The sequence below is a fragment of the Eublepharis macularius genome, chromosome 1 (assembly GCF_028583425.1).
Source record: "Eublepharis macularius isolate TG4126 chromosome 1, MPM_Emac_v1.0, whole genome shotgun sequence".
NCBI lineage: Eukaryota > Metazoa > Chordata > Lepidosauria > Squamata > Eublepharidae > Eublepharis > Eublepharis macularius.
This window is the reverse complement of record NC_072790.1, coordinates 74,923,323-74,947,428: the sequence shown is the minus strand read 5'-3', so window position 1 is coordinate 74,947,428 and position 24,106 is coordinate 74,923,323. Positions and strand designations below refer to the sequence as shown.

Here is a 24,106-nt window from a genome sequence, read left to right as displayed (position 1 = left end):
GTTGAATGCCAAGTCATCAAAAAGTGGGTCTGAGGTGGGTGGGACAAACAAAACCAAAAGAAACATTACACATGAGGTAAAAAATCAACTCAAAATCTGCTTTCAGAAAAAGATTGGGGTAAAAAAGGTCTCAAAAGAACCGGAAAACCCCTGGAGAAAAACAAAAAAACCTGAAGTGAAATCTAAAGGCAAAAAAGGCATGTGGAAATTGGAATAAATCAAAGCAGTGTGGGGCCAGAACCCACATAAAAAACACATGTGGCAGCCCCCTATATCTAGAACATTTTTATTCTGTCCTTCCTCACAGGAGCTGAGGGCAGCTTACATGGTTTTCCCCTCTTCCATTTTATCGCCATAACAATTGTGTGAAGTGGCTGAGAGAAAATGACTGGACCAGAGTTATCCAGTGCACTAAACAGGGTCCTGTTCTGCGAGGCAGCTCCATTTATGGGTCTCTGAATACCCCAATACTTGAATGAACAAAAATGAGAAAACAATAATTTACTCAACAGCAATAGCCTGGATGTAGTACAGTGTATACAATGTGTTCATAGATATCCAAAATCAGAAATATGTCCCAACAACAGAAGAATAGCGTAACATACAGTGAGATGCAACACTGATGTCTGAACAAAATCTTTCAGAAAGATCACATTAATATAGGCCTAGAAAAGTGGATCCTTTATAGATTTTTGTGAAAAACATAAAAAGAATAAAAAGGAGAACTGTAAATTCCTTTTTCCTCAATATAAAGATTTTTTAAAGGTTGAGATTGTATAACATGGATTTTTAAAGGACTATTTAAAATAAGACTTAAGATAATTATGAGATGTTATTTTCTGTAAGTTCCCAATTATTGGTACCTGAAATAATGGTGGTGGTGATAACAGAAGAAAGGAATCTGAATATTATGGTCCAATTCACATAGTATTTATAGTGGCTTTTTAATGGGGATAATTGGGAGATATGAGTACTCATGCAATCCCACCACAATTACAATACACCAGATAATATGGCCATATATATTCACTTTGTAAAAATTGAGGTAAGGATTGCACAAAACATCGATGTATACAATTGATGTATACAACCACTTCACATTTTTTTGACGGAAATGGTAGAAATATGTCAGTGTTCATACTTCCTTATTTGGTAAGGTAGGAAGACAGTTATAGTACTAGAGCTTGTGGTCATCCAAAGAAATTGGTTGGCACTAGATTCAGGCAAGATAAAATAATTTCCCCAAACAATGTGTAATTAACTTATAGAATTTTCTGCCACAACATTTGTTAGAAATGTTTTGATAGCTTAAAAAAGGTTAGACAAAAGGTTAGACAAAGGTTAGACAAATTCAGAGGTCTGTGAGCTCTATTAAACATGACAACTATGTGGCACCTCTATCTTCAGACACAGTATACTTCTTAATGCCAGGTTATGAAAGCAAACAAAATGGGAAATCTTTTGCCTTTTTCTCATGCTTGTGGGCTTCATGAAAACATCTGGCTACCTGCTGTTGGAAACAGGATGCTGAAATACATGAACACTTGAACATTCCTATGAACCCTATAAGCTCCTAAATAGCTGATCTATCATTACTGGATAAATAGTTTTTGCTAATCCAATTATTTTAGCTAGAAGAGCCACATTTAATATTTTGGAAGTAAGAGCATCAGATCTGCTACTTTAGAAATGGACCCCATTCTAGGAGATAGCTCCTCTACAATAAACTGACAGCCTGACAATACCACCCTAAACAGTTATACCCTTCGAAGTCCATTGAAGTCAATGGGCTTAGAAGAGAATAAGTCTGCACCGGACTGCACTGTGGCTATCAAGTGCAATATCTACAGCTCAGATCCCTTCTCTGCCCTGAATGTGATAATCAAACCTATATCACACTGAAGACCCTACTTGGGTGGAAAAGCAGCATATAAATGCTTTAAATAAATATATCTAAATTTGTAAACATGATCCAAATGATATATATGGAACAAAAGGCAAAAATAAATGTGAATGGGGACTTAACAGAAAGTATAAAAATAGAAAAAGGAACAAGACAGGGATGCCCTCTATCGCCACTTCTATTCATCTTGACATTGGAAGTGCTAAACAATGAAATCAGAAAGACGGAAGCAATAAAAGGAATAAAAATAAAAGAAGAAGAATATAAGTTACAAGCATTTGTGGACGACTTGATATGTATTTTGGAAGAACCTATAGAAGCAATTGATTCCTTGATGGAGAAATTAAGAAGATTTGGCGAAATGGCAGGAATGAAACTTAATTACTAAAAAGCAAAGATAATTACCAAGAATATGACAAAAATACAATTAAGAAGTTAATGGAGAAATCCGGTTTTCAATGGGAAAAAAGTAAAATACTTAGGAATCCACATAACCAATAGAGTTACCTCCTTAATGGAAGACAACTACCAGAAATTACTAAAAGTCAAGGAAGATGTGAATAAATGGATAGACATGCATATATCTCTCTTGGGCCGAATAGCTACAATTAAAGTGAACATATTACCAAAATACATGTTTCTATTTCAGACCATTCCAATGATAAGAAATCAATCATATTTTCAAGAATTAAATAAAATAATTTCAAAATTCATATGGCAAAAATAAAAGACCAATCATAAGATTCAAAGTCCTACAGAACTCCAAAGAGAAAGCAGGATGTGACCTACCTGACTGGGAGCTACACTACAAGGCTTGTACGTTGTTATGGATAAAGGAATGGATCCTATTGCACAACTCAAGACTTTTAAAATTAGAAGGACATGACCTTAAGTTGGGATGGCATGCCTACCTCTGGTACCAAAAAACAGATACACACAAATATTTTAAGGATCATATAATAAGAAAATCCCTGATGAATGTTTGGGAGAAAATAAAAGCCCAAATATATAAAAAAATGCCAAGATGGATATCACCAGTGGAAGCATTTACCCAACCAAACTTACTAAAATGGGATAATATGTACACCTATGAACAGCTGTAAGAAGAGGATGGAAAGCTAAAGTCAACAGAAGAACTAAAAGAACAGCATAGAGACAGGATAGTGGGTAAGAGCGCAAATAGAATCCAGATTTACTAAAGATAAAACACAGAAATTCTACATGGAATGATGCCCTTTTGATAAGCTGCTGTTAGAAACAAATGGAAAACTAGGAGAGAGGCGGAATGCAACTGCCCAATCTGAGACTTTACCATGATGCAATCTGCCTAGTTTGGCTAAAAGACTGGATGACATTAAAGAATAAGAAACTATTAGCCCTAGAGGGATATAAAAAAATTTTTGGATGGCACGCATACCTATGGCATGACAAAGTAAAGGTCAACTCGATGTTCCTGCATCATTTTGTAAGGAGAAGTCTATATACAATCTGGAAGAAGTACAGAACTTACCTACAAGAAGGAACCCCCTTGTGGGTGGTTCCATATGAGGTGATAGATCCGAGAGCTGTGGATAATGAACAACAATGTTTAACGTATAAAGAAATAACTAAGATTGAAGTATCTAAACTTAGAATAAAGACGCAAGAGGAACTATCACCTAACTATGATTGGTTCCAGTATAGACAGATTAGAGACTTATACAACTCGGACTTTGCAAAAGGGGGCATACGAACAGAGAACTCGGAACTAGAGCAGACCCTTCTTAAAGAAGACAAGAAAAGAATATCCAAGGTATACCAAGTACTGTTGAAATGGTATACTGAGGATGAGATAGTTAAAACACAGATGGTGAAATGGGCTATAAACTTTAATAAAGAAATAACAATGGAGGCATGGGAATACTTGTGGAAAACTACAATGAAGACAACGACATGTATTAATATTAAAGAGAACATTTTCAAAATGATCTATCGTTGGTACATGACACCAAAGAAGATTGCGCTAGGGAATTTGAATACTTCTAATAAATGCTGGAAATGTAAGAAACATGAGGGCTCCCTCTATCATATGTGGTGGTCGTGTGAGGTAGCTAGGCAGTTCTGGGGGGAAATAATAAGAGAAATGAGTGAAATTTTACAGTTTCAAATAAATAAGAACCCAGAACTCCTGCTGCTAAACTTGGGAATGGAGGGAATTCCAGCCCATCATAGGACGTTGATTTTTTATATGACTGCAGCAGCTAGACTTTTGTACGCGCAGAAATGGAAAGTACAAGAAGTGCCAACTATTGAAGATTGGATCTACAAATTGCTGTATATGGCTGAAATGGACAAGATGACAAGAAAACTGAGAGATCTGGACTCAGGGCAGTTTAACACAGACTGGGAGAAGCTGAAACAATATCTGGAGAAGAAATGGGAGGTGGGAGGAAAACTGTGGCAGTTTGAGAACTACTGAAGTATAATAAAAGTATAAAAGAGAGGGGTGACTTTGCCGGGGGAGGAAGAGAAATGTGAATTTATAAGCAGTTAGATTAATTGATTGAGATATATATAGATATGTATAGGTTAACTGATAGAACATTGATAGAGAATAATTAATGATAAGGTTTAAACATGAGGATTGAGTAAATAACAATATTTTCTTTCTTTGATAAGATTTATATGCACCAAACTGAATGTACAGAAGAGTTAAATTGATTGATTATGCGAGGAGTTATATAGAATTACCATAAAAAGTTGAAATGAGTAATATATAGAGAACAAATCAAATTGTTTGATTTAAATGTGGGAAATTTTTATGGTTTATGATATACAGGTTTATATAGAAATATTCAAAACTGGAAAATGGGATAAATTGTTTATCTAAAGACGTATAGTTTGGGTGTATAATAAGTAAAGGAGTTAAAGATGTACTGCTTAATATAATGAAGAATGTATATCTGTTTTAGATAGAGGAATTTAATAGAAGTAAGGGAAAAGGGACAGAGGGTGGGAAAGCTGTTGGAAGTCAACAAAAGGGGGGGAAAGGGAGGGGGTTAGAAACGAAAAATTAGGGGAAAATTGACGGTAATGTAAAAATAAAAAGGTTCTAACCCAATAAAAAATTTTTCAAAAAAAAAGAAGAAACAAATGGAAAACTAATTAGAAAATTATATGCCTTCATGAAACAACTGAAGACAGGAGAGAAGGCACTAAAAGATCATGTGGCAAAGTGGGAACAAAACCTGGGGCATAGCGTAGATATGGAGAACAAAGATCAAAATAACAAAATCAGCCACCTTCAAAGAAAACCTATATAAAATGTTCTATAGGTGGTATGTGACACCAGAAAAATTAGCAAAGATGTATCCCAAAGTACCCAATAAGTGCTGGAAGTGTAAAGAGAAAATGGGCACCTTTTCCTATATATGGTGGCTATGTAAAAAAAACAAAGGAATATTGGAAAGGGATACATGAATTGCTGCAAGAGTTGCTAGAAATTAATATACCCTTCAAACCGGAAATGCTCCTACTAAATATAATGCCGGAGGAGATAAATAGGGAAAATAGATATTTGATAATCCATATAATAACAGCAGCAAGAATAGTATATGCCAGATATTGGAAGAATACAGATATACCAACAAAAGTAGAACTGATAGAGAAAATCTTAGAGATGGCAGAACTGGACACACTGACAGAATTAATAAAAGAAAAAAACAAACATGATGGGAAACAAAAATGGACCCTACTCAATAGATGGGTTGAATGGAAGTATAACATAGGGACATAACTGTATGTTAGCAAAACACAATTAAATGAATGAGGAAAGAAAAACTTACTAGAATTAAAGAAAGTAGACTTACAGTGATAATAGCTTAGTGGAAAATAATATAATTATGATGGAATTTGTAGAGACGAAATGAAATGCATGGTATATATCATGTAACCAAAAATGTAAGATTTTTGATTAACTCTGCTATCAGAATAAGCTGGAACTAAAAACTAAATAAATAAATAAATATATCTATCTCTGCTTCAGCCCATCCCTCTACCCTTCCCTCACAAATAATAATGATGCAAAATACTTTCAGCACCCTAAAGTACTATATAAATGCTAAATATCATTCCTTCTTTTTTACAGAATGCTCACATGGCGTGGATGTAAAAGCTGACATAGTGCTTTTGGTTGATGGCTCCTACAGCATTGGCATTGCCAATTTTGTTAAAGTAAGAGCGTTTTTGGAAGTGTTAGTTAAAAGCTTTGAGATCTCACCTGAAAAAGTCCAGATAAGCCTTGTTCAATATAGCAGGGACCCATATACGGAGTTTACTTTAAACAAATACAACAAAATTGAAGATATAATCCAGGCTATTAACACCTTTCCATACAGAGGTGGATCTACAAACACAGGCAAAGCAATGACTTACGTGAGGGAGAAAGTTTTTGTTACTGGCAAAGGTGCCAGGCCAAATGTCCCAAGGGTCATGATTCTTATTACTGATGGAAAATCATCAGATGCCTTTAAAGATCCTGCGGTAAAGCTGAGGAAATCAGATGTAGAAATATTTGCCGTTGGTGTTAAGGATGCTGTACGGACAGAGCTGGAAGCCATTGCTACACCTCCTGCAGAAACTCACGTGTATGAAGTAGAGGATTTCGATGCTTTTCAAAGAATATCTCTCCAACTTACACAGTCTGTCTGCTTAAGAATAGAACAGGAACTTCGAGAAATTAAGAAGAAATGTAAGTAGTCTTTGTGGTGTAGAAATACATGGTAAAAACTTCCTATGAAAAGGTATAGGCCAAAGTTTACTTGCTACATTATATAATACCATCTATAGAATAGTTACATGGAAGAAGAAGAAACGGTGTTTTTCGTTTTTAAAAGTAGGAACGTATAAAATATTAGCTATTTCTCAATCGGTAGTGCCCATTGTAACATGGACTGCAAATTAAGCTTAATTAAATAAGCAAGGATTGGAAATGAAGAAAACTAATCCTGCTTTTATTTAATTTTTTTACCGTTGGTGAGGGCTACTTTAATCTTACTGCTAAAAGGTTTGGTATGAGCACAACGGAAAAAAGTTAAGCATTCTTTTATCTTTTCGTTTCAACAAAGAGATTAAATACATGCTTGATTCTACTGATGAAAACAATGGGCCATAGGAGTGCTTAACTTCGGCTAGCTTGGGGACCATGTTGAATTGGATCTTGATCATTTTCAGGCATGGTTCAGATGACTTGAGAACACTTTACTCTTCTAATGATTAATTATCTAGTAGTATTGCTTTCTTACTATCTTAACCATGCTAGAACAACAACATAATGGTACTTTTTGCACTCGGTTTTTAGAGCGTTTGTACCTGTTCCGCATCCCATGTTTGCAAGGTGTTCACACTTTCAAAACAGTCATGGGACGCAGTCCCTCTTGTCCGCTGTATCCCTGATTTTTCTCCTTGCGGATATACCGCGATGTTTTTTTAAGTCCACTGCTGACTGGCAGCTGGCCCACATTTTGCTAATGTGAACATTTTTGCCCCCTCTTTGCTTCTCTCCCCCCTCCTTTTCCCTAGGAGCTGATTGGTTTGTGCAGAATTAACCACTCCCACACTCCTCAGCTCTCTGAACTCCTTGTCCACCATTTTTTTAGTAAAGCGAGGTAAGGGTCATAAGGCTGCTTCTCTGTTGGTTTGCTTCCTCCTGGGTATGCACGCACTCTTTTATTTTTTTTCCCAAAGCCAGGAACAATTCCTAAGCTTGCTGCTAATTCCCTGCTGGCTTTAAAAGCAAGGAACGGGTTTAATAGCTACTTTCTCCTTCCTCCCTTAGGGTATGCACACACACCTTTTTTTAAAAGAGAAGAATGAGTTGCAACTGTTGTATCATTGTAATGTTACTGCACTTTCTTCCTGGCTTTAAAAGCCAGGAAAGGATTAAATGGCTGCTTTTCCCTCCCTCCCTCCCTCCCAGGCATGTTTCAGGCTTTGCAAAAGAGGGAAAAAAACTCCAAGCATTTTGCACAGTTTTTTGGAAACAAAGCCTCAGCTTGCCGGGAGGGGATGAATCAGCAGCATTTTAACCCTTTCCTGGCTTGATTTAAAAAATAAATGAGAGTGGTACATGTTTCCCCCCAGAACTCTGCCACCAATTGCCTCTCCAGAGGGCAGGGGACAGCCCAATCAGCAAAAGGTGGGGGGAATGGGTTCCAACATTGCAATGTTACTACGCATGTATGATGTAAATTGCAAAGTCCTGAAAGCCCAAAACTGCACTGAGGCTTCAAAGTGGGTTTGAAATGAAGCCACTGCGATTGGGGTAAATGCTCATAAATGGCAGTTTAAACCATAAGTGCAGAAAGGGCCTATGAGTAAACAAAAGCGATTATGATCTTGTGATTATTTCTTTATCTCCATTGTTTCCCTTCTGGCTCCTTTCTTGTAGATGGATGGAATACAAAAATTTTGTTAGCTTTAATTCTGCGTCATTTCCCAGTAATAGTAGGAAGGCCTGTATAGAAATGTGGATATATTTGCCATTGTTCAGAATTCATGAAGCATATGAGACAGTGCTTCTAACTTGACTCTTAAACTTCTTTTTAAAGCTGATAGCGTTATGAAATGCCAGAAATATGGAAACATTTAGAATTTCTAATGTTTGTCATATATAAAAACTATTCAAAATACACATTTACATGGTAAACAAGAACTACTGGACATACTGAAGTTATTTGGTTTTGCATAAATTTCTGGAATTTAGAGACGTTTTTAATCAAATAATGCTTTGCCCACCACATTTTTATTTTCAACAGCTTACTTACCTGCAAGGGATCTGGAATTTTCAGAGGTGACTTCTAATAGTTTCAAGGTCAACTGGTCTCCAGCAGGAGCTGGTGTTTTGTCTTACCTTGTTAAGTATAAACTGGCTATTGGTGAAGAGGAGTTCATTGTTTCTGTACCGGCTCCAGTTACTACCACGGTACTTACTAATTTACTCCCCAAAACCACATATACTGTCAGTGTGGTTGCAGAATATGAAGATGGTGATGGTCCTTCCTTGGATGGGGAAGAAACAACTTTAGAAGGTATAGTCTATGGTGCTGTGCTGTTCTCCAATCCTAAAAACTAAAAACTTGGCTTAGTATGTGAATTACCATGGCATTGTAGTTATTGCAGGGGAAAAAAACTATTTCCAGATTTGAGCAAGTAACTTGTGATGGTAATAGGGCTGCTGCTAAGCCCCAGGTTGGGGTGGGGCATCACCTGCCCCCAGGTCTCATTGCTCAACACTTTTGGAAGTGGTGGGAGGAGAGAAATTAAAAACAAGGCCTCATCTACTTACAGGAAGTTCTTACCATAGAGTTCTGGCGAGTCTGAGAGCTACCTGGAAGTAATAATGGTTAGCTCTAGGAAACACTCTGTGGTAAAGCTGGATAATCTTACCATAATTTCTGGGTAGTTCTAGGAATTGCCAGAACTCTATGATAAGAACTTACTGTGAGTAGACAAGATCTTATTTTACTTCTTAATTTTCTCCTGGAATGCTGTCTCCCCCAAACCCTCCCTCATATGGAAACATATTGATCGCTCATCAGGATTTACTTGGTGTTCAAAGAATAGTTGTCTTTAGATAACTGTGGATTAAGGCTCCAAATAGATGATCATAAAAAAATGGCACTAATCTTTTCCATTGCCCTTTGAACAAATTGCAACCCCAGATTGTGAAGACCACATTTTATTTATAGTGTATGTTAATGAAAGTGGCTCTTTGAATTAAGAATTGTCCATGTACTTAAAAATGAATTGCTTTAGGATAGACAACTTGTAATTTTAAAGTTTAGAGTTGTAACAGTACTTTACAAATGTAGCCTGATACATTAAAAACCTTGCTTGCTTGGAATTCTTGAGTTTAAGTCCTAGTTATTTTGGATATGCTATATTTAGTACCCCGTAAGTTCTGTTCCATTTTAAGTTGGAAATTATCCTATGTACACAAATATAAATTGGCAGAACATAAAAGGGGTTTCTAGATTTTAAAAATAGCATCCATATGTTTTTTTCTGTATTTCAGTTTTTGTGTGTGTGTTATTTAAATGTTAGCAATCCTGCAATGCTTTGGTTAGAAAGTGTTTACTTCTTATCACCGGATATAAGTTTTAATAATGCTATAAAGTTTTATACTTTCCAAAACTGCTCTCAGTCTCTCACCATCAGAAATGGCATATAAAGTTTTAATAGCCTCATTTTCAATTGGGGAAGACAAGACTCACTGGAAAAGTCAATAATACTAGGAATAAATGGAAGGCAGTAGGAAAAGAGGAAGACCTAAAACAAGATGGCTTGACTCAATAAAAGAAGCCACGTCCTCCAGTTTGCAAGATCTGAGCAGGTCTGTTAATGATAGGACGTTTTGGAGGACACACACACACACACAGAAAGAGAGACAGAGATGTAAAATCCCAGATTTTTCACTACTAAATGAGCTGGCCAAAATAAAATGACTTGCATTTTTTAATTTGTGATTTCTTTTTATAGTTCGTGGGTCACCGCGAAATTTAAGAGTAACTGATGAAACAACAGATAGTTTTAAGGTTGGATGGACACAAGCTCCAGGGAATGTTCTCAGGTACAGACTGGCATATAGACCAGTTACTGGTGGAGAGGGAAGACAATTAACTGTCTCAGCAAATGAAAGAGCAACTACGCTACAGAATCTGCAACCAGATACAAGATATGAAGTCTCTGTTACTGCTGAGTACCACTCTGGTGCTGGAAGTCCACTTAATGGATATGGAAAAACTGAAGAGGGTAGGCTGCAACATTTTTATTTCTCCTGCTGCCCCTTAATACCAGATTCACAGACATGGAGTGAAGTTAAGAACATAAGGTTCAACAAGCTAGGCAGAGAAGTCAAGGCATTCTCCTGATTTTTGCGTTTTAGCACTGACATTCAGAGTTTAGTGTCTGTGTATATGGAGGTTCCCTTTAATCATCAGAGCTAGTAGCCACTGATGTATCTATCCTCCATGCATATGTCTAATTCTTTTTATATTAGATTGCTTCTACTTAGCAATGCCCACAAAAGGTGATGGACAGAAGATTCAGGGCCCATAAATAAATACTTCTCTAACTCTCTTATGTAATTCACTGTTATAGAACATAGTGATGAGCACTAGATTAGTTTGCCTGTAGAAAGAACTGGACAAATTCATGGAGGATAAGTACTTCAGTGGCTATCAGCCATGGAAGATAAATGGAATCTCTATGCTTAAAGGTAAAACCCCTCTAAAAATCAAAGATGGAGAGGATTACAACAGAGGGAGGACTTGGCCACCATATTCTTCCTGTGGGCCTTCCAGGTGAACCCCAGTTGGCCAGTGTGTAAAACAGGATGCTGGACTCAGTGTACCTTTGGTCTGATCCATCATATTCTTATGTTCTTATGAACAACAGAAAAGAAGAGATTAAAATAACCTATTTGATTTAAAGCAGCAGCAAACTTTTTGCCACCATGTTTTAACATGTAGGGTAATGGTGTCAAATTCACTGGATTTCTATTGCATGTATCTGTGTGATATAGGGGATTGCAAATAAATGTTGATAGCATGCATTCCTCATACTTCTACATGTAAAAACGGCTGTATATGAACTATTCTTAAATTAATAATACCTATATAATATAGCTACTGTTACCACTATAGTAATTTCCCACCAATACCCCTTATATAGAGAAACATTGATTTTCAGATATAGTGGATTATATCCAAAGGAGCCTTTCTTTTCATGGAGGAGTTTCTCCTTATGTCTTAAATTTCATTCCAAGAACTATCTCCTTCTCCCAAATCCATTTTTGTTGCCAGTTGTTCCAGCTAATATGGCAGTTTCCTGTGTTAGGAAGGCCCTGTCCATAAGTACTATATTATTTCCGCTGATTACATAAATGCTAGTTGTTCATACAGTTTACATCACAGATATATCCTAGAAGTCTTAAAGATGTTTTAGTTATTCATGCTATTTATAGGCTGCCTTCCTCACTGAGACTCAAGGCAGATTACACAGTGTTAGTCAATATGATCAATGGCTCGGACATTCAATAAACAATACAATAGGATATAGATAGTAGAAATTTGAAAACAACAATAATTCCAAATACAGAGCCAAGACAAAACATAACAACTTTGCATGACATATTAAGCAATATGCAATTTTCTTCTCAAGTAATAATCTTGGTATATCTTACCACATACAGTTCTAGGAAGACCAAGAAACTTGCAAGTTTCTGATGCTACAACATCCTCAATGAAATTGTCTTGGAGTTCAGCACCTGGCAAAGTCCAGCGATATCTTGTAACATATACTCCAGTGACAGGAGGTGAAACTAAAGAGGTAACACTAAGGGGAGACACCACCACCACAGTACTCAGGGACTTGGAACCAGGAACCAGATATGACTTGATGGTAACTGCCTTGTATGCTTCTGGAGCAGGGGATGCTCTTTCAGGGCAAGGAGACACTCTTGAAGGTAAGAACAGATTGGTTTAAAAAATTCATGTGATTACAGAAGACACGTTGGTGAAGCCTTCTCTTTCTCCTGTGTCGCAGCCACGGGTTAAACTGCATAAATAGAGCTATGGTAGTAGAAAAGTGGCTCAAGTCTAATTTCTATAAACGTGAATAAAATACGGTAGATACTGGAAAGAGAAACTTGCTGTGTCCTTTTGAAAACAGCGTTATGGTGATTTCTTGAACTGTGTTACTGGGAGAAATATTTTTAGCCAGTTTCTGTGGCTGCTTGGCATGGCTTTTCATATCATTATCAGTGTTGGAATGGTTCTGCAAGACGCCATTAAGGTTCAGTGGCTCTAAGCTATCTTGGAATGTGATTCTTGCTTTGGGTGTGGGGACTTCTGTGACTATGGGGAAAAGTAGAGGTCAATATCTTCAGGAAAAGGGCTGTCGGATGCCAGGCTAGAGCGGCGTGGGCCATGTTCCCAGAGCATGGAGAGCTCAAGCAAGGGGCTAATTCCAGCAGCATAGTCAAGATCCAGTCTTAAGTCAAAAGCACAGAGTCCAAAAACTGGTGATAGTCTGGTCCAAGGGGCAGTCTAAAATGCAAGGTCAGGAGTTATTAGAGTCCTCTGTAGGCAAATTCCAGGGTTAGGCAAAGGCAGAATCAGTGCCGGTCCAAGGAGCCCCAGGAAACAAGGCAGGCTCTAATGGAAGAGTCAGAAGGGTGGCATCTTGTTGCTTCCACACCTCATGGTCTTCCTTGGCTGGGTTTTATAGTTAAGTACTGGAGGGTTGGGCTTGCAGCCAGCTGCTTGGGAGTTATCCTATGGCTACTCCTCACCACTAACTACAAGCAGCTGGCGTCGGGCCAGGAGGCGTGTGCTTTGCCGTTTCACCTGCAGGCTTGTCTTTAGCCTCCATCTGTGTCACTGAAAGGGTGTGGGCAATGCATGCAGGGACAGATCTATGAGTGGGCCATCCCTATAAGGGTGTGTGGAAACAGCCCTTATTGGGCTGTTTATTATCAAATTTGGTTATTAGACCAAGTTTGACTCCTTATAAGGTATTTCCTAAATGTTGCGAGTGGTCCAAATAGAGATTTATGACACAGCAACTAAAGCAGTGTTCTGTGTTGTTCAAAGACAGGGGAAGCCACATAGATCTGTTCTACCCGCTATTTTATTATGTAAAGAAGTCAGTGTTTAGTTTTACTCCTATTGCTTACTCTGGTTTCTTTGCATTTGCAATAGGGAAACAGTTATTCTGATGATGTTTTGCATGTACATGAGGCATCTGCCAAAGTGTATACAGAAGGAAGAGGAATGTACCCTATTACCACTGTCTGTCTTGTATCTTCCTTTTTGAAATACAGTTCATGGGGCCAGCAAAGATAAGGAGAGAAGATGCTGAATAAAAAGGGGGCTGGGTTCTCACCTTCTTGTTATCCCAACTACATGGTGTAGTTATTAATACTGGAATATGTATTTCTGTATATCTCAGTATTGTTGATTGGACTCAATATCATCTTTATTATTTGGCCATGTATAAGGATGCTGAGAAGCAGACAGCAAACTCCCACTAATGTATGAAACTAAACACTATCTGAATTAGTGGGCATTGGTTTATTTAATATATGCACAAGTGGGGGAATTACAAGGATTTGTGGAAGACATCTCATTTACCCCTCTTCCATTATTTCTTCTTCTCCCCTCTCCCACTATTTACTCCTTCCCTCTCACCAGCCAACCTACCTTTATCTGCACCTGCTGTGTTCAGCTTTCCATCCTTTTCCTGGCTCCCTTTACAGAGGAAATCTATGGCCCAGTTATGCAGTGCTTCCCCACACTATTTCCTCTTTCCTCCTGGCAACCCCATATCCTCTCCTCTACCTGTTTCTTTCCAGCATGCCAGAGTGGCTGTTTTTAATACAAATTACACCACAATTGCAGCAGGATAGCTGCTGCTGCCTGTCCACTAATCCTGCCTCCAAGTCTCAAGTCCAGTTCCCCAGGCCATGGAATAAGGTGACCCCAGCTACTGTCTATTATTTCTTATGGGAACAAACTTGCCTCCACCTCCCTCTTCTACCCTCCCTCCACTTAAGGGTGGGTGATTTCAGTAGAAATTGGCAGGGCTAGAGATGGGAACGAACCCTGCAGCAAGTCAGACCTAAATTCAGATATCTGGGTCTGACTTTTAATGTGGTGAAGCTTTTCACATTCCTATTTCTATGAATAGTTTATTCATCCTCTGGACTGTGTTTATTCTTGAGTTGGATAAGAAAGCTTTGCAAATATGTTTTAGCTGACTTTCTGGAGTTCTTGATAATCTTTTGGTTTTATGAGGACAGGCTAGCAGAATGCTGGCTAAGAACTAAAACTGATGAAATATACTTCCAGAGGAGATAAGGCAGAGTTTTGAACTTGTCATGATTACAGTTAAAGCAGAAGTTTTCTCCTCAGTCTCCTGAATACTATTAGAGAAAGCTGTCTTGGGGTTGGAGGTAATAAAAGAACTGTAGATATATTGTTTTAATGGAAGAAAATTATAAGATGAACTTGGATTAATAAAAAGTGGAAGGCAGAAAATGCTTTAAGAATATGAGCAAAAATGGGATGTATGGTCACAAAGGGCCAATTGTTTTACTCTTATTTACGAGAAATTATTTGTGAATAGCAGGGTTTTTTTCTGGGAAAAGAGGTGGTGGAACTCACTGCACAATGATGTCATTTGGGGTCAGCTGGAACAAGGGGGTAGTTTTTTAAAGTTTAAATCGCTCTTGGTGAAAATGGTCACATGGCCAGTGGGGCGGGGCCACTGGCCATGTGACCATTTTCAAGAGGTGCCAAAACTCCGTTCCACTGCGTTCCTGTTGAAAAAAAGCCCTGGTGAATAGTATGGACGGCGTTCATGGCATAGAATTCTAGTAAGTTTATAAGTAAGAGGTACACAATCTGCAGGTGTGCCATTTGGGTGAGGAAAAAAGTGGCCCTTCTCTATATTTTGGGTCACATGTGATTATTCTCCAGGAATATCTATATCTCCATTTATGAATATTCTTTCATATTAACAGGTAGTTGGGGGGTGGTAATACAATCTTGACAATATTCAAGGAATGGCATTTGACCTATACCATGAATCCATTGAATCTCAACAATGGGTGCACCCTGAGAGAGACCAATATAGCCACATCTCCTGGCCACTGGAACTGCCCCATTTCTGCCCACCCCTCTGTTGCCTCTAGTCCCCAGTGTCTCTGTTGGAACAACCTTCCACCCTTGTTCCCTAGCTGTCTTTAAATGCTTGGTGAGCCACTAGCGTACAGCCAAGCAGGGCTCTCCTTGTCTCCCCAAGAGCCCCCAGCAGAGCCCTTGCCCAATCCTGCCTCCTTGTGACGGGTAGGGTTGGCCAGGGCTCTTCTCCTTCTCTCTCCCTGGATCCCTTCCCTTCTGTCGAGGGCGACTTATGCCCACAGATCTTCTGCCTGAAGGCACAGCTGCACCTTGCCTTGTTATAGAGCCAGCCCTACATGAATTCATGTTTTTTTAAAACGCTCCTCTTCTTGTGTTGGATCCTGCCAGAGTGTTCTGCTGGCACCAGTGAGTTTCTTCTATGCAGAGTTCTTCCCTCAACAGAGAATGCTCTTGCATCAGTGGAAGCCTCCTCGCACCAGAGGAACATGCTGGCTTCAGTAGAATAAGCCAGCAGACTCCAACAACCCTAAATGTTTCTGAGAAGCCGGGCATTTGATCTGCATTATGGAAGCTTAGCTTCATGTCTAGGTGAAGATACTAATTTGAATATATTCTTCTTTCCTTTCTCTCTCTCTCTTAATTGGCAGTTTGTCCTCTTTTGAAAATCATGGGAATTGATGGGCCTTGCTTATTGACCAAAAAAAAGTTGTGTGTAAACTAAAGGAAATTGAGAGGAAGCTTGTCTAGAGTATGGTGTAACAAAGCTTGCTTGTCTCTGCTATAAAAATCAACATCGCTACGAAGATTTGAAATGTACCATTTCCTTGCCCTTAACCCCTTCTTCATGAGCCAATTTTGCCAGTTTAGTTCCCATACTGCAGTGTTTTTTTTGTGACTATCTGCACCCAATTTGCTACCATGAATAGTCACTCCTGCTATTATGTGGATTTTCTTTGGCTTACTGGGAGCGCTTATGCGCTGACTTTTTAAAAAATCTGTCTTCCATTCGGCTGTTTCCCAGTGCCCACTTTTTATTCTGTCTTTAAGTGTTCTACCCTCTTCTGCTTCCCTCCCACCATCTACCAGCCCACTTCATTGTGATTGGCCACTGTTGTCTATCCAGCCACTTCCTGCCCCTCCTTTTCATTCCTACCCCCTCTCCTCTTTCCTTTCCCACTCTTTTAAAAAAAAATCTAGCATAGGATTGTTGCACCAATGGGTTGAGAGGGAGAAATCCAGGAAATAGATTGACCCAGCATTCCAGCAATGCTTTGATTCATCTCATGTGGGGGGAAAAAAGGAAAGGGCTGGCACTATGACGTCATCAATGATGGCATCAGTGATGACAGTGCCAGCACTCATCAATCCCAATGCATTTTAACACAGTGCAGGCTAAAAAGAACAGTACCACACTGTGTAAACATGAGAGGTGCAAAAGGGCCCAGACAAGCCAATTCCATGCTTTTCAACTTGACTTCTGGAATAATGAAACAGTTCCTGCTTTGGAAGATGAATTTATATCTGTCCATTCATCTCACATTACTAGTCACTAGGGTAGCCAACTCCACCTTGGGAACTTACTGGAGATTTGAGCAAGAGCCTGGGAAGGGCAGAATTTGAGGAGGGAGTTCAGCGGAGATGTGGTTCTATAAAGACTGCCCTGCAAAGCTGCCATTGCCTCAGGGGAACTGATCTCTGTAGTCTGGAGATCAGTTGTAATTCTGGGAGAACACCAGCCCCCACCTGAAGAATAGCAACCCTTCCAGTCACACACATACACTTGTACCCCAGATTACTACATATTTGTTCCATAAACTAAGAGTATCATATGGCTGTTTCTTTTAGGGTGTGCAATCTGAGATTTGGGGGAAAAGATTTTCATCTATTCAGCTAAATCCAGCTTTCCTGAATTAAATTAGAGAATCTAGGATCTGAGCCGGGAACCCAAATCCAGACCCCCAGATAAATTCAGGTAAATCCAGGAAACGTGGCTTCAGCCTCTGATTGGCTCCTTCCTGGGCTTCTGGGTTTTTTCCAGGAGGGAAGAGGGAGGAGGAAAGTGAGTGGCCAATATGTGCAGGAGCTCTCCTTGTTTGCCTGGCTTCTGTAAGTGGCACTGGTTCAGTTGGAATAAGTTGCAACAGTGTCCCTTGCTTCAGTTTGGTTTGGGTGGAATTTTCTGTTTTGACATGATTCTCTGGTTTGATGTTGATCCCCTTGATTCACTTTGGTTATGTTGGGCTTCCTCTTGCATTTGCATTTGACCACTGGCAGCCTTGCCTCTGTGTGTTCTTGCCTAAGAGCCTCTTGGAAATGTTTTTCCCATGGGAAATGTCCAGGCATCTTGTCCAGGGAGGTGCTGGAGTTTTGGGGGAGGGGGTGGGCTCAGTTTGGTTCTGTTGGGCTTTCTCTGGGTTGAGATTGCATTTGGGAGTGTGCCTTTGGCCACTGACAGTCTTGCCCTGTGTGCTTTTGCTTGAGAGCCTGCTTGGAAATGTTTCTCCCATAGGAAACAATGAAGAGTGGCTGAGGGCACCTTGTTCAGGAGCTTATAGAATTGGACCCTAGGGTTAAATATTCCTAAAACCTGGGTGGTTTTTAGAGGACAGTCAAGAGTAGGTTCCCTGCAAATTTGGTGGTGTTTTCTTGACAAATGCCCCCCACCCTGGTAGCCACCAGATAGTTTTCCCCATAGGGAACAATGGCTGGATAAATCTGGGATTCTCTGATCTATATTAACCAGATCAGAGAAGCTGAAATCCTGGAAGATAGTAACTATTATAAAGTTAAAAATTGCTAACATTTAAGAGGGCAATTTAATCCAGGAGGGGTCAGGATTCAGTCTTGCAGGATTCTCCTTTTTGATAGAATCCCTATTGTCTACCAATGGTACTTTAATTATTTTCATAATCATTAAAATAAAATTGGAGGAACATTTGGACTATTGATGGTTTTCTATTCTTGATGGAAGGATTCCATGTTTTACTTCTTCCTTCCAGAAAGCCAGTGGTGCAACCTGACACTAGCATGTTTTTATATCTGCTCAGCATTTTACAGAGGATGCTGGCAAGACAAGATTATGACCTGAAACATCTGCTTTTTCTCCCCCTCTGTTTATTATTGTAAAATTCAGCCTGATAAAGAGTTCTGAATAACTCAAAAGCTTGCATACTTTGTGTCATATTGGTCCTAATAAAAGGCCTTACATGGCTTTTTGTTCTTGTTTTGGACTTGGCTTCGGACCAGCATGGCTGCTTGCATCTTCTTCACTCCTTATAAGAATCTCAGCAAGCAGCAGGTACTTTGCAGTCTGTCAGAATCTGAAAAAAAAAATGTTCAGTTAATAAAATGCAATTAATTTTTATATACCATCTAATAGATGCCTTCTTGATTTTTATCAGGCCAGTTAGTGCTTTTTTGTTTTTGGTAATACTAGAACAATCACATGGTATTGCACAGTCAATTAAAAAAAAGAGTTCACCTTATCAATCTCCTTCTTATGCCCCCATCCTTCTTGGGTTTTCATTTCATATTTTTTAATACAAGCTGAGCCAAACCCATGAGGTCATACACTAGAAATAGGACATAATGGTAAACGCAGCAATTGTAATGCATGGAAACCCAGTAAATGGCTAACAATCAACTATTTCTGAGAGCTACTGTTTTTCTAATCTGTTTTTCCCATGGAGAGGAGGTAAGAGCAGATCTGGCAAGGTCTTACTTGTTTGCCTCAAGGCATAATCTCAGATGACAAGAACATGCTGTATGCTGTCTGTGAAACAGATTGATCTGAATTGAATATAGGGTTTGGGGAGTTGTTTTTATAATTTTGAAAGAAAGAAAAACTTCTAGCTCAGGTATAAGTGTTATCTGTATTACACATTATCATTCACTGAAACATAAAAACTGACCTCTGCTTGCAAAGTTGGATCTTCTAGTGCTGGTCTCAGGACACTGCATTTGCTGGATATGGGCCTTCAGAGCTGAGGAACTCAACTAGCATTTCAGTTCAGGCCTTGACCTGGATAGTCCAAGTTAGCCTGACCTCATCAGATCTCAGCAGCTAAACAGGGTCAGCCTTGGTTAGTAATTGGATGGGAGACCACTAAGGAAGACCAGGGAACTATGCAGAGGCAGGCAATGGCAGGCCGCCCCCCCCCCCCCCTTTTAGTCTCTTGTCTTAGTCGTCATGTTGGCTATGACTTGACAGCACTTTCCACCACTTCATGGCGTTCAGAGGAATTCAGCAATAGAAACAAATAAAACATTTAGTAACTGCTTTGCAATTTCATTGAATCATTTTGCAGTCTCAAATTATTTTTCAGTAGCTTCACTAGCCCTTTTTAGACATTACAGTGATGCATATGGGAAGACTACCAACTACTCAAGATGGGAGCACATATTACCTGTGATCTCCCCAATAAGTTTGCTCACCATGTTGTTTGAATAGGGGTGAAATGTATATCCACCATGCTTTGCAACGGGTGAACACCTATCTTGTCCATTCTTGGTACATTCTTGGTAAATAAGCATGTTGCCCTGCTCATGAAACATAATGCCTGGGCCTATTGGGAGGATAGTGTATATTTCTTTTAACGATGGTTGTATGTTCCTACTATATGGCATTGTCTGAAAAGATGTAATGATCTATATTCTTTGCTGGTAAAAGTTGACTTTGATGAAAGCTAGTTTATAGGAGAAGATCTGATGTATGGGCTTGTTTTGTAAAAAACTAGGGAACGCCACAGAATTTTAAATTATAAGAATCCAATACAGCTTCTCTCACTGTAGATAAGAGATCTCCTTTTTTCTCTTATTTCTAGAGGAAGAAGAACCATGCTTTAGTTTAAAGACCACAGCCATTCTTTCCCACTTAACGACTGATTTGGTAAATGATGACAACCAAACTACTCAAAGAGCTTTTATTCTTTTTCAGAAGGCCTAGCATGTTTTAATTGCAGCAAATTTACTCCAGCTTTGCCTTTAAATTGTCAAGAGATATTTTTCAGTAGCAAAGCAAATGGTGTGGCATCTCTCTAGATATGACTTTTCTGCTGTTTCCATAGCTAATCTAAAAATGTTTGAGATGGAAGACCTCCTACAGGCTGAGTCAATACCAGTGCAAGTGACATTTCCTTACAATGAAATGTTTTAAGCACAACACAGGAACTTTACGCGCATGTTTTGAGTTGCGAAGTGCTTATATTATACAAAGAGAAAACAAGGACTCTGTGTCTCCCTTGGAGATTTAGTGCTGTCTCATGCATTATTTAAAATTGTGCAGTCTTAGTTTTTTGATGCTGACATTTTCAAGAGACTTATGCCAGCTGTGAAACAATCATGTCACTTATCCATTCTGTGAGAAAGCTATATTTTTAGGAAAAACCAAAAAACATAGAGGAAGTGATCAAATACCCAAGAAAACCAGCCATCTAAAGAAGAATGACACATTACATGACTGCTGGAATATTATGATCTAAGGACGCAGGTTTCACCTCGTACAGTGTTATATTTACTGTAATTGGTTAAACCATTGGCTGCTATTTCAGTTCTTTGAGGATTTTCCATGAATGCTTTCCCACAGAACAAAACAATACAACCTTAATGATGCTGTAGATTCAGTGGCATTTATATTTAAATTATAGCTGTCCTTAGGATATATGTTGTACCAGTTGCTGCACCTGGAAGCAGAAGCATGCAAGAAATGAGACTTAAAAAGAGTGGAAATGATGTGTCATAGGAAAATCAACCAATAATGTTCCATTATTGCTGCTTTCTGTACTCAAGTAGTGCAGACTGATGAGGGACCAGCACAGACTGGAGACAAATGAAGTAGTAGTGTGTTTGTGCGTATGTGTGTGGGATGTCCATTAGAAAAAAAATCCAGTGTGATCCAACCATAGGAAAATAATAACATTCATGATTTCACCTTTCACCTTTGGAATATGGGGATTTGAAAAATCTGTACAGTGGAGGCATTTCCCACACCTCAGTTGACAATGAAATAATGCAGTTAAAACTCACTCTAATATACAATTTAAAAAATCAGGTCATGGAGCCCCTCTGCTCCTGTTATGTATGTAGTATAGGCATTCTTTTCCCTTTTCCCATACTCACCTTGAGTGAACACTGCCGGCGCCAGCGTTTCTGGCGCCTGTGGCAACCCTCCCGCGCGTGCGCACAGCACGCGCACTCCACGGACTGCGCGATGATGTCATCGCACAGTGCAAGCCGGGGGCATTCACCAGTGGATGGCTGGGGTGGCGAGTGGAAGCTGCTCCACGCTCCGCACGCCGCCCCAGCAGCGGCTCGTGGCTGCTGCACCCAGCTGGGGGCGTGTGGCAGCGGTGGCAGCATGGGGCTGGCAGGCTGCAGCAGCTGCGGGCCAGCCATGTCAGCTCTGCTGCACATGCCTCTGCCCCAACACCCCCTCCGGCGCCTCTCCAGTGCCCTCGCGCCTGAGGCCACCGCCTACCTGGCCTCTATGGGTGCACCGGCCCTGTGAGTGAATCATATTATGGTTGGGGTGGGCAAATCATGTCAAGCCCCATTCACCTTTCTAGCACGTGTCTAGTTTAGTCTAAGAGGCAGATCTCTGATCAACCTCCAGGTCTTATGTTCGTTTGTCAGTGGCAGCAGTTGCTGTGATAAATTTTGAAGTGCCAGGAGTTTTTGGTGATATCCTTGTAGCTGTTCCCCTAAAAGACCCCCCCCCCATAAAATAGTTCTTTGGAATGAGTAATAAACCCAGGATTAATATAAATCACCTGGTATTCCAAACAGATGCCCTGGGAGGCTCATTGCTTCTCATTTTAGAAATGAAGCACTGATGTGAAACCCAGTTGCCATTCAAATTTGTCTCTTTTAGGATACCTTGCCTCCCACATCTCCAAAACCACTTGGTCCAGATTTTAAAAAAGATATGTAGTATCTTTAAAAACAAACCTTCAGTCTTTCTTACCTAAGAGAGAAGAAGAAAAATGGGACACCAGAGGCAGTTTCAGGAGAGAGGGAAAACAAGGTGTAAGAAGTAGAATAAACAGGTCTCTTTTTGTTGAAGATTTGCAGGCTTCTTTCAAGAGTTTAGGTGCTGTTTTATTTTTAAAAGATCTAAAGAAAGTAATCACCTTCTTAGTTCTGCCATTGCTCATGCAAAATAAATGTCTTGGGCCAAGACATCCTGGGATATTAAAAATAGCTGTTGCAAGTCCCCCACCCCACCCCCGAACAGTTACTCCTGAGAGGGTGAGTGTACACATGGCTTTAAAGCAATAGTGTCTCTCCACAGAAGTTGCAGTTGATAATAAATGAGTATAGTCCTAGAGCTATGCTACATTATAGTCCCTGCTACACTATACTCATGAACTGGGAACCAATGTTACAATGCCTAATTCTACCTTCCAACTTCTTGAGACTATTTGCCTGGGCTAGGGTTGTCAACTGCCTGGAGAAAAAAGTCCTTCCCCATAAATAGAGCTTGTGGGGCGTTTTTATCCACATACTGTGAAATGCTTCAGCTGCCCATTTCTCCCACATTATGCCTGGAGAAAAATGTCCCTTTAATAAAGGGACAGAACATTTTTCTCCAGGCCTGTAAGCAACCTTACTTGCCTCTCACTTTTCAGTATCCTTCTCCCTAGATTGCTCACAAAAGTGAACAGTGACAGGCAAGTAATGCCTTCTTATTTTGCTGTAGTTATGTCAAGGGGTCTACTTTGAACTGTTAGGTTTGTGGCTAAAAAAGATTTATTATGAAAGAATGTGAAAAAGCTACATTATAAAAAAATGGACCTATGTTTGTTTAATTTCCCAGTTCTAATGACTGTATCTGAGTGTCTGCAGTAGAGATGGGCATGGAATGAAAAAAAACCGAACCGCTTGGTTCATGGTTTGTTAATTTCCACAGAACGCGGAAGACGAACTTAATGAACGCACCCAATTTCCAAACTGGTTCGAGGTTTGGGGGCCCCAGGACGGCCCCTCTCCATGCTCAGAGAGCCCAAACTTGCAGGGAGTTTTTAGTAGGCTCTCCTCCAGCCACCCTCCAAGTTTCATGAAGATTGCAATATGGATCTCCGAGTTACAGAGCCCCAAAGCTGGTGCCCCCAGGAAAGTCAGAGGTGTGTGTGAAAAGCTAAGACTAGGATGGCTGGGGCTGGGAGAAAGGAAAAAAGCACCCTTTTCCCAAACACCTCCCAGGTCAGTAAGAAAAACAAGAAAGCAAGAGAAAAGAGGCCTTTCAGCCCCCTTTCTAGCAGCCAGAAGTGCAGGCCAAAGATCCAAGTTCCAATCCCAACACCACAGCCAGCCACCAAGCTCTCCTCCCTTTCCTACTCTAGAGAAACTGAAACCAGGAATCACACAGCTTCCCCTATTTATCGAAAAAGCCAAGAGATTGAACAACACAGGAGCACTCTGGTTGGCAGAAAAAGCTGCCTAACATGGTTTTGGAAGGAAGAGATTGGTGTTACCATGGCTGCTGAAGGCCCATCTCCTCCATTGCCTTGGAGATTCTCAC

General features: G+C 39.8%; 1 protein-coding gene across 3 annotated transcripts in view; it reads left to right on the top strand.

Annotated features, from left to right (window-relative positions):
- COL12A1 (collagen type XII alpha 1 chain) overlaps window positions 1-24,106 on the top strand; it is a 155,363-nt gene that overhangs the window by 27,452 nt on the left and 103,805 nt on the right. Inside the window, exons 10-13 of one of the 3 annotated variants that reach the window (XM_054995923.1) lie at window positions 6,030-6,632; window positions 8,698-8,970; window positions 10,421-10,693; window positions 12,135-12,407. The exons of the other annotated variants lie outside the window; for them this stretch is intronic. Coding sequence (XP_054851898.1) covers window positions 6,030-6,632; window positions 8,698-8,970; window positions 10,421-10,693; window positions 12,135-12,407 — 1,422 coding nt within the window. The remainder of the gene's footprint in view (window positions 1-6,029; window positions 6,633-8,697; window positions 8,971-10,420; window positions 10,694-12,134; window positions 12,408-24,106) is intronic. 3 annotated transcript variants of the gene reach the window in all.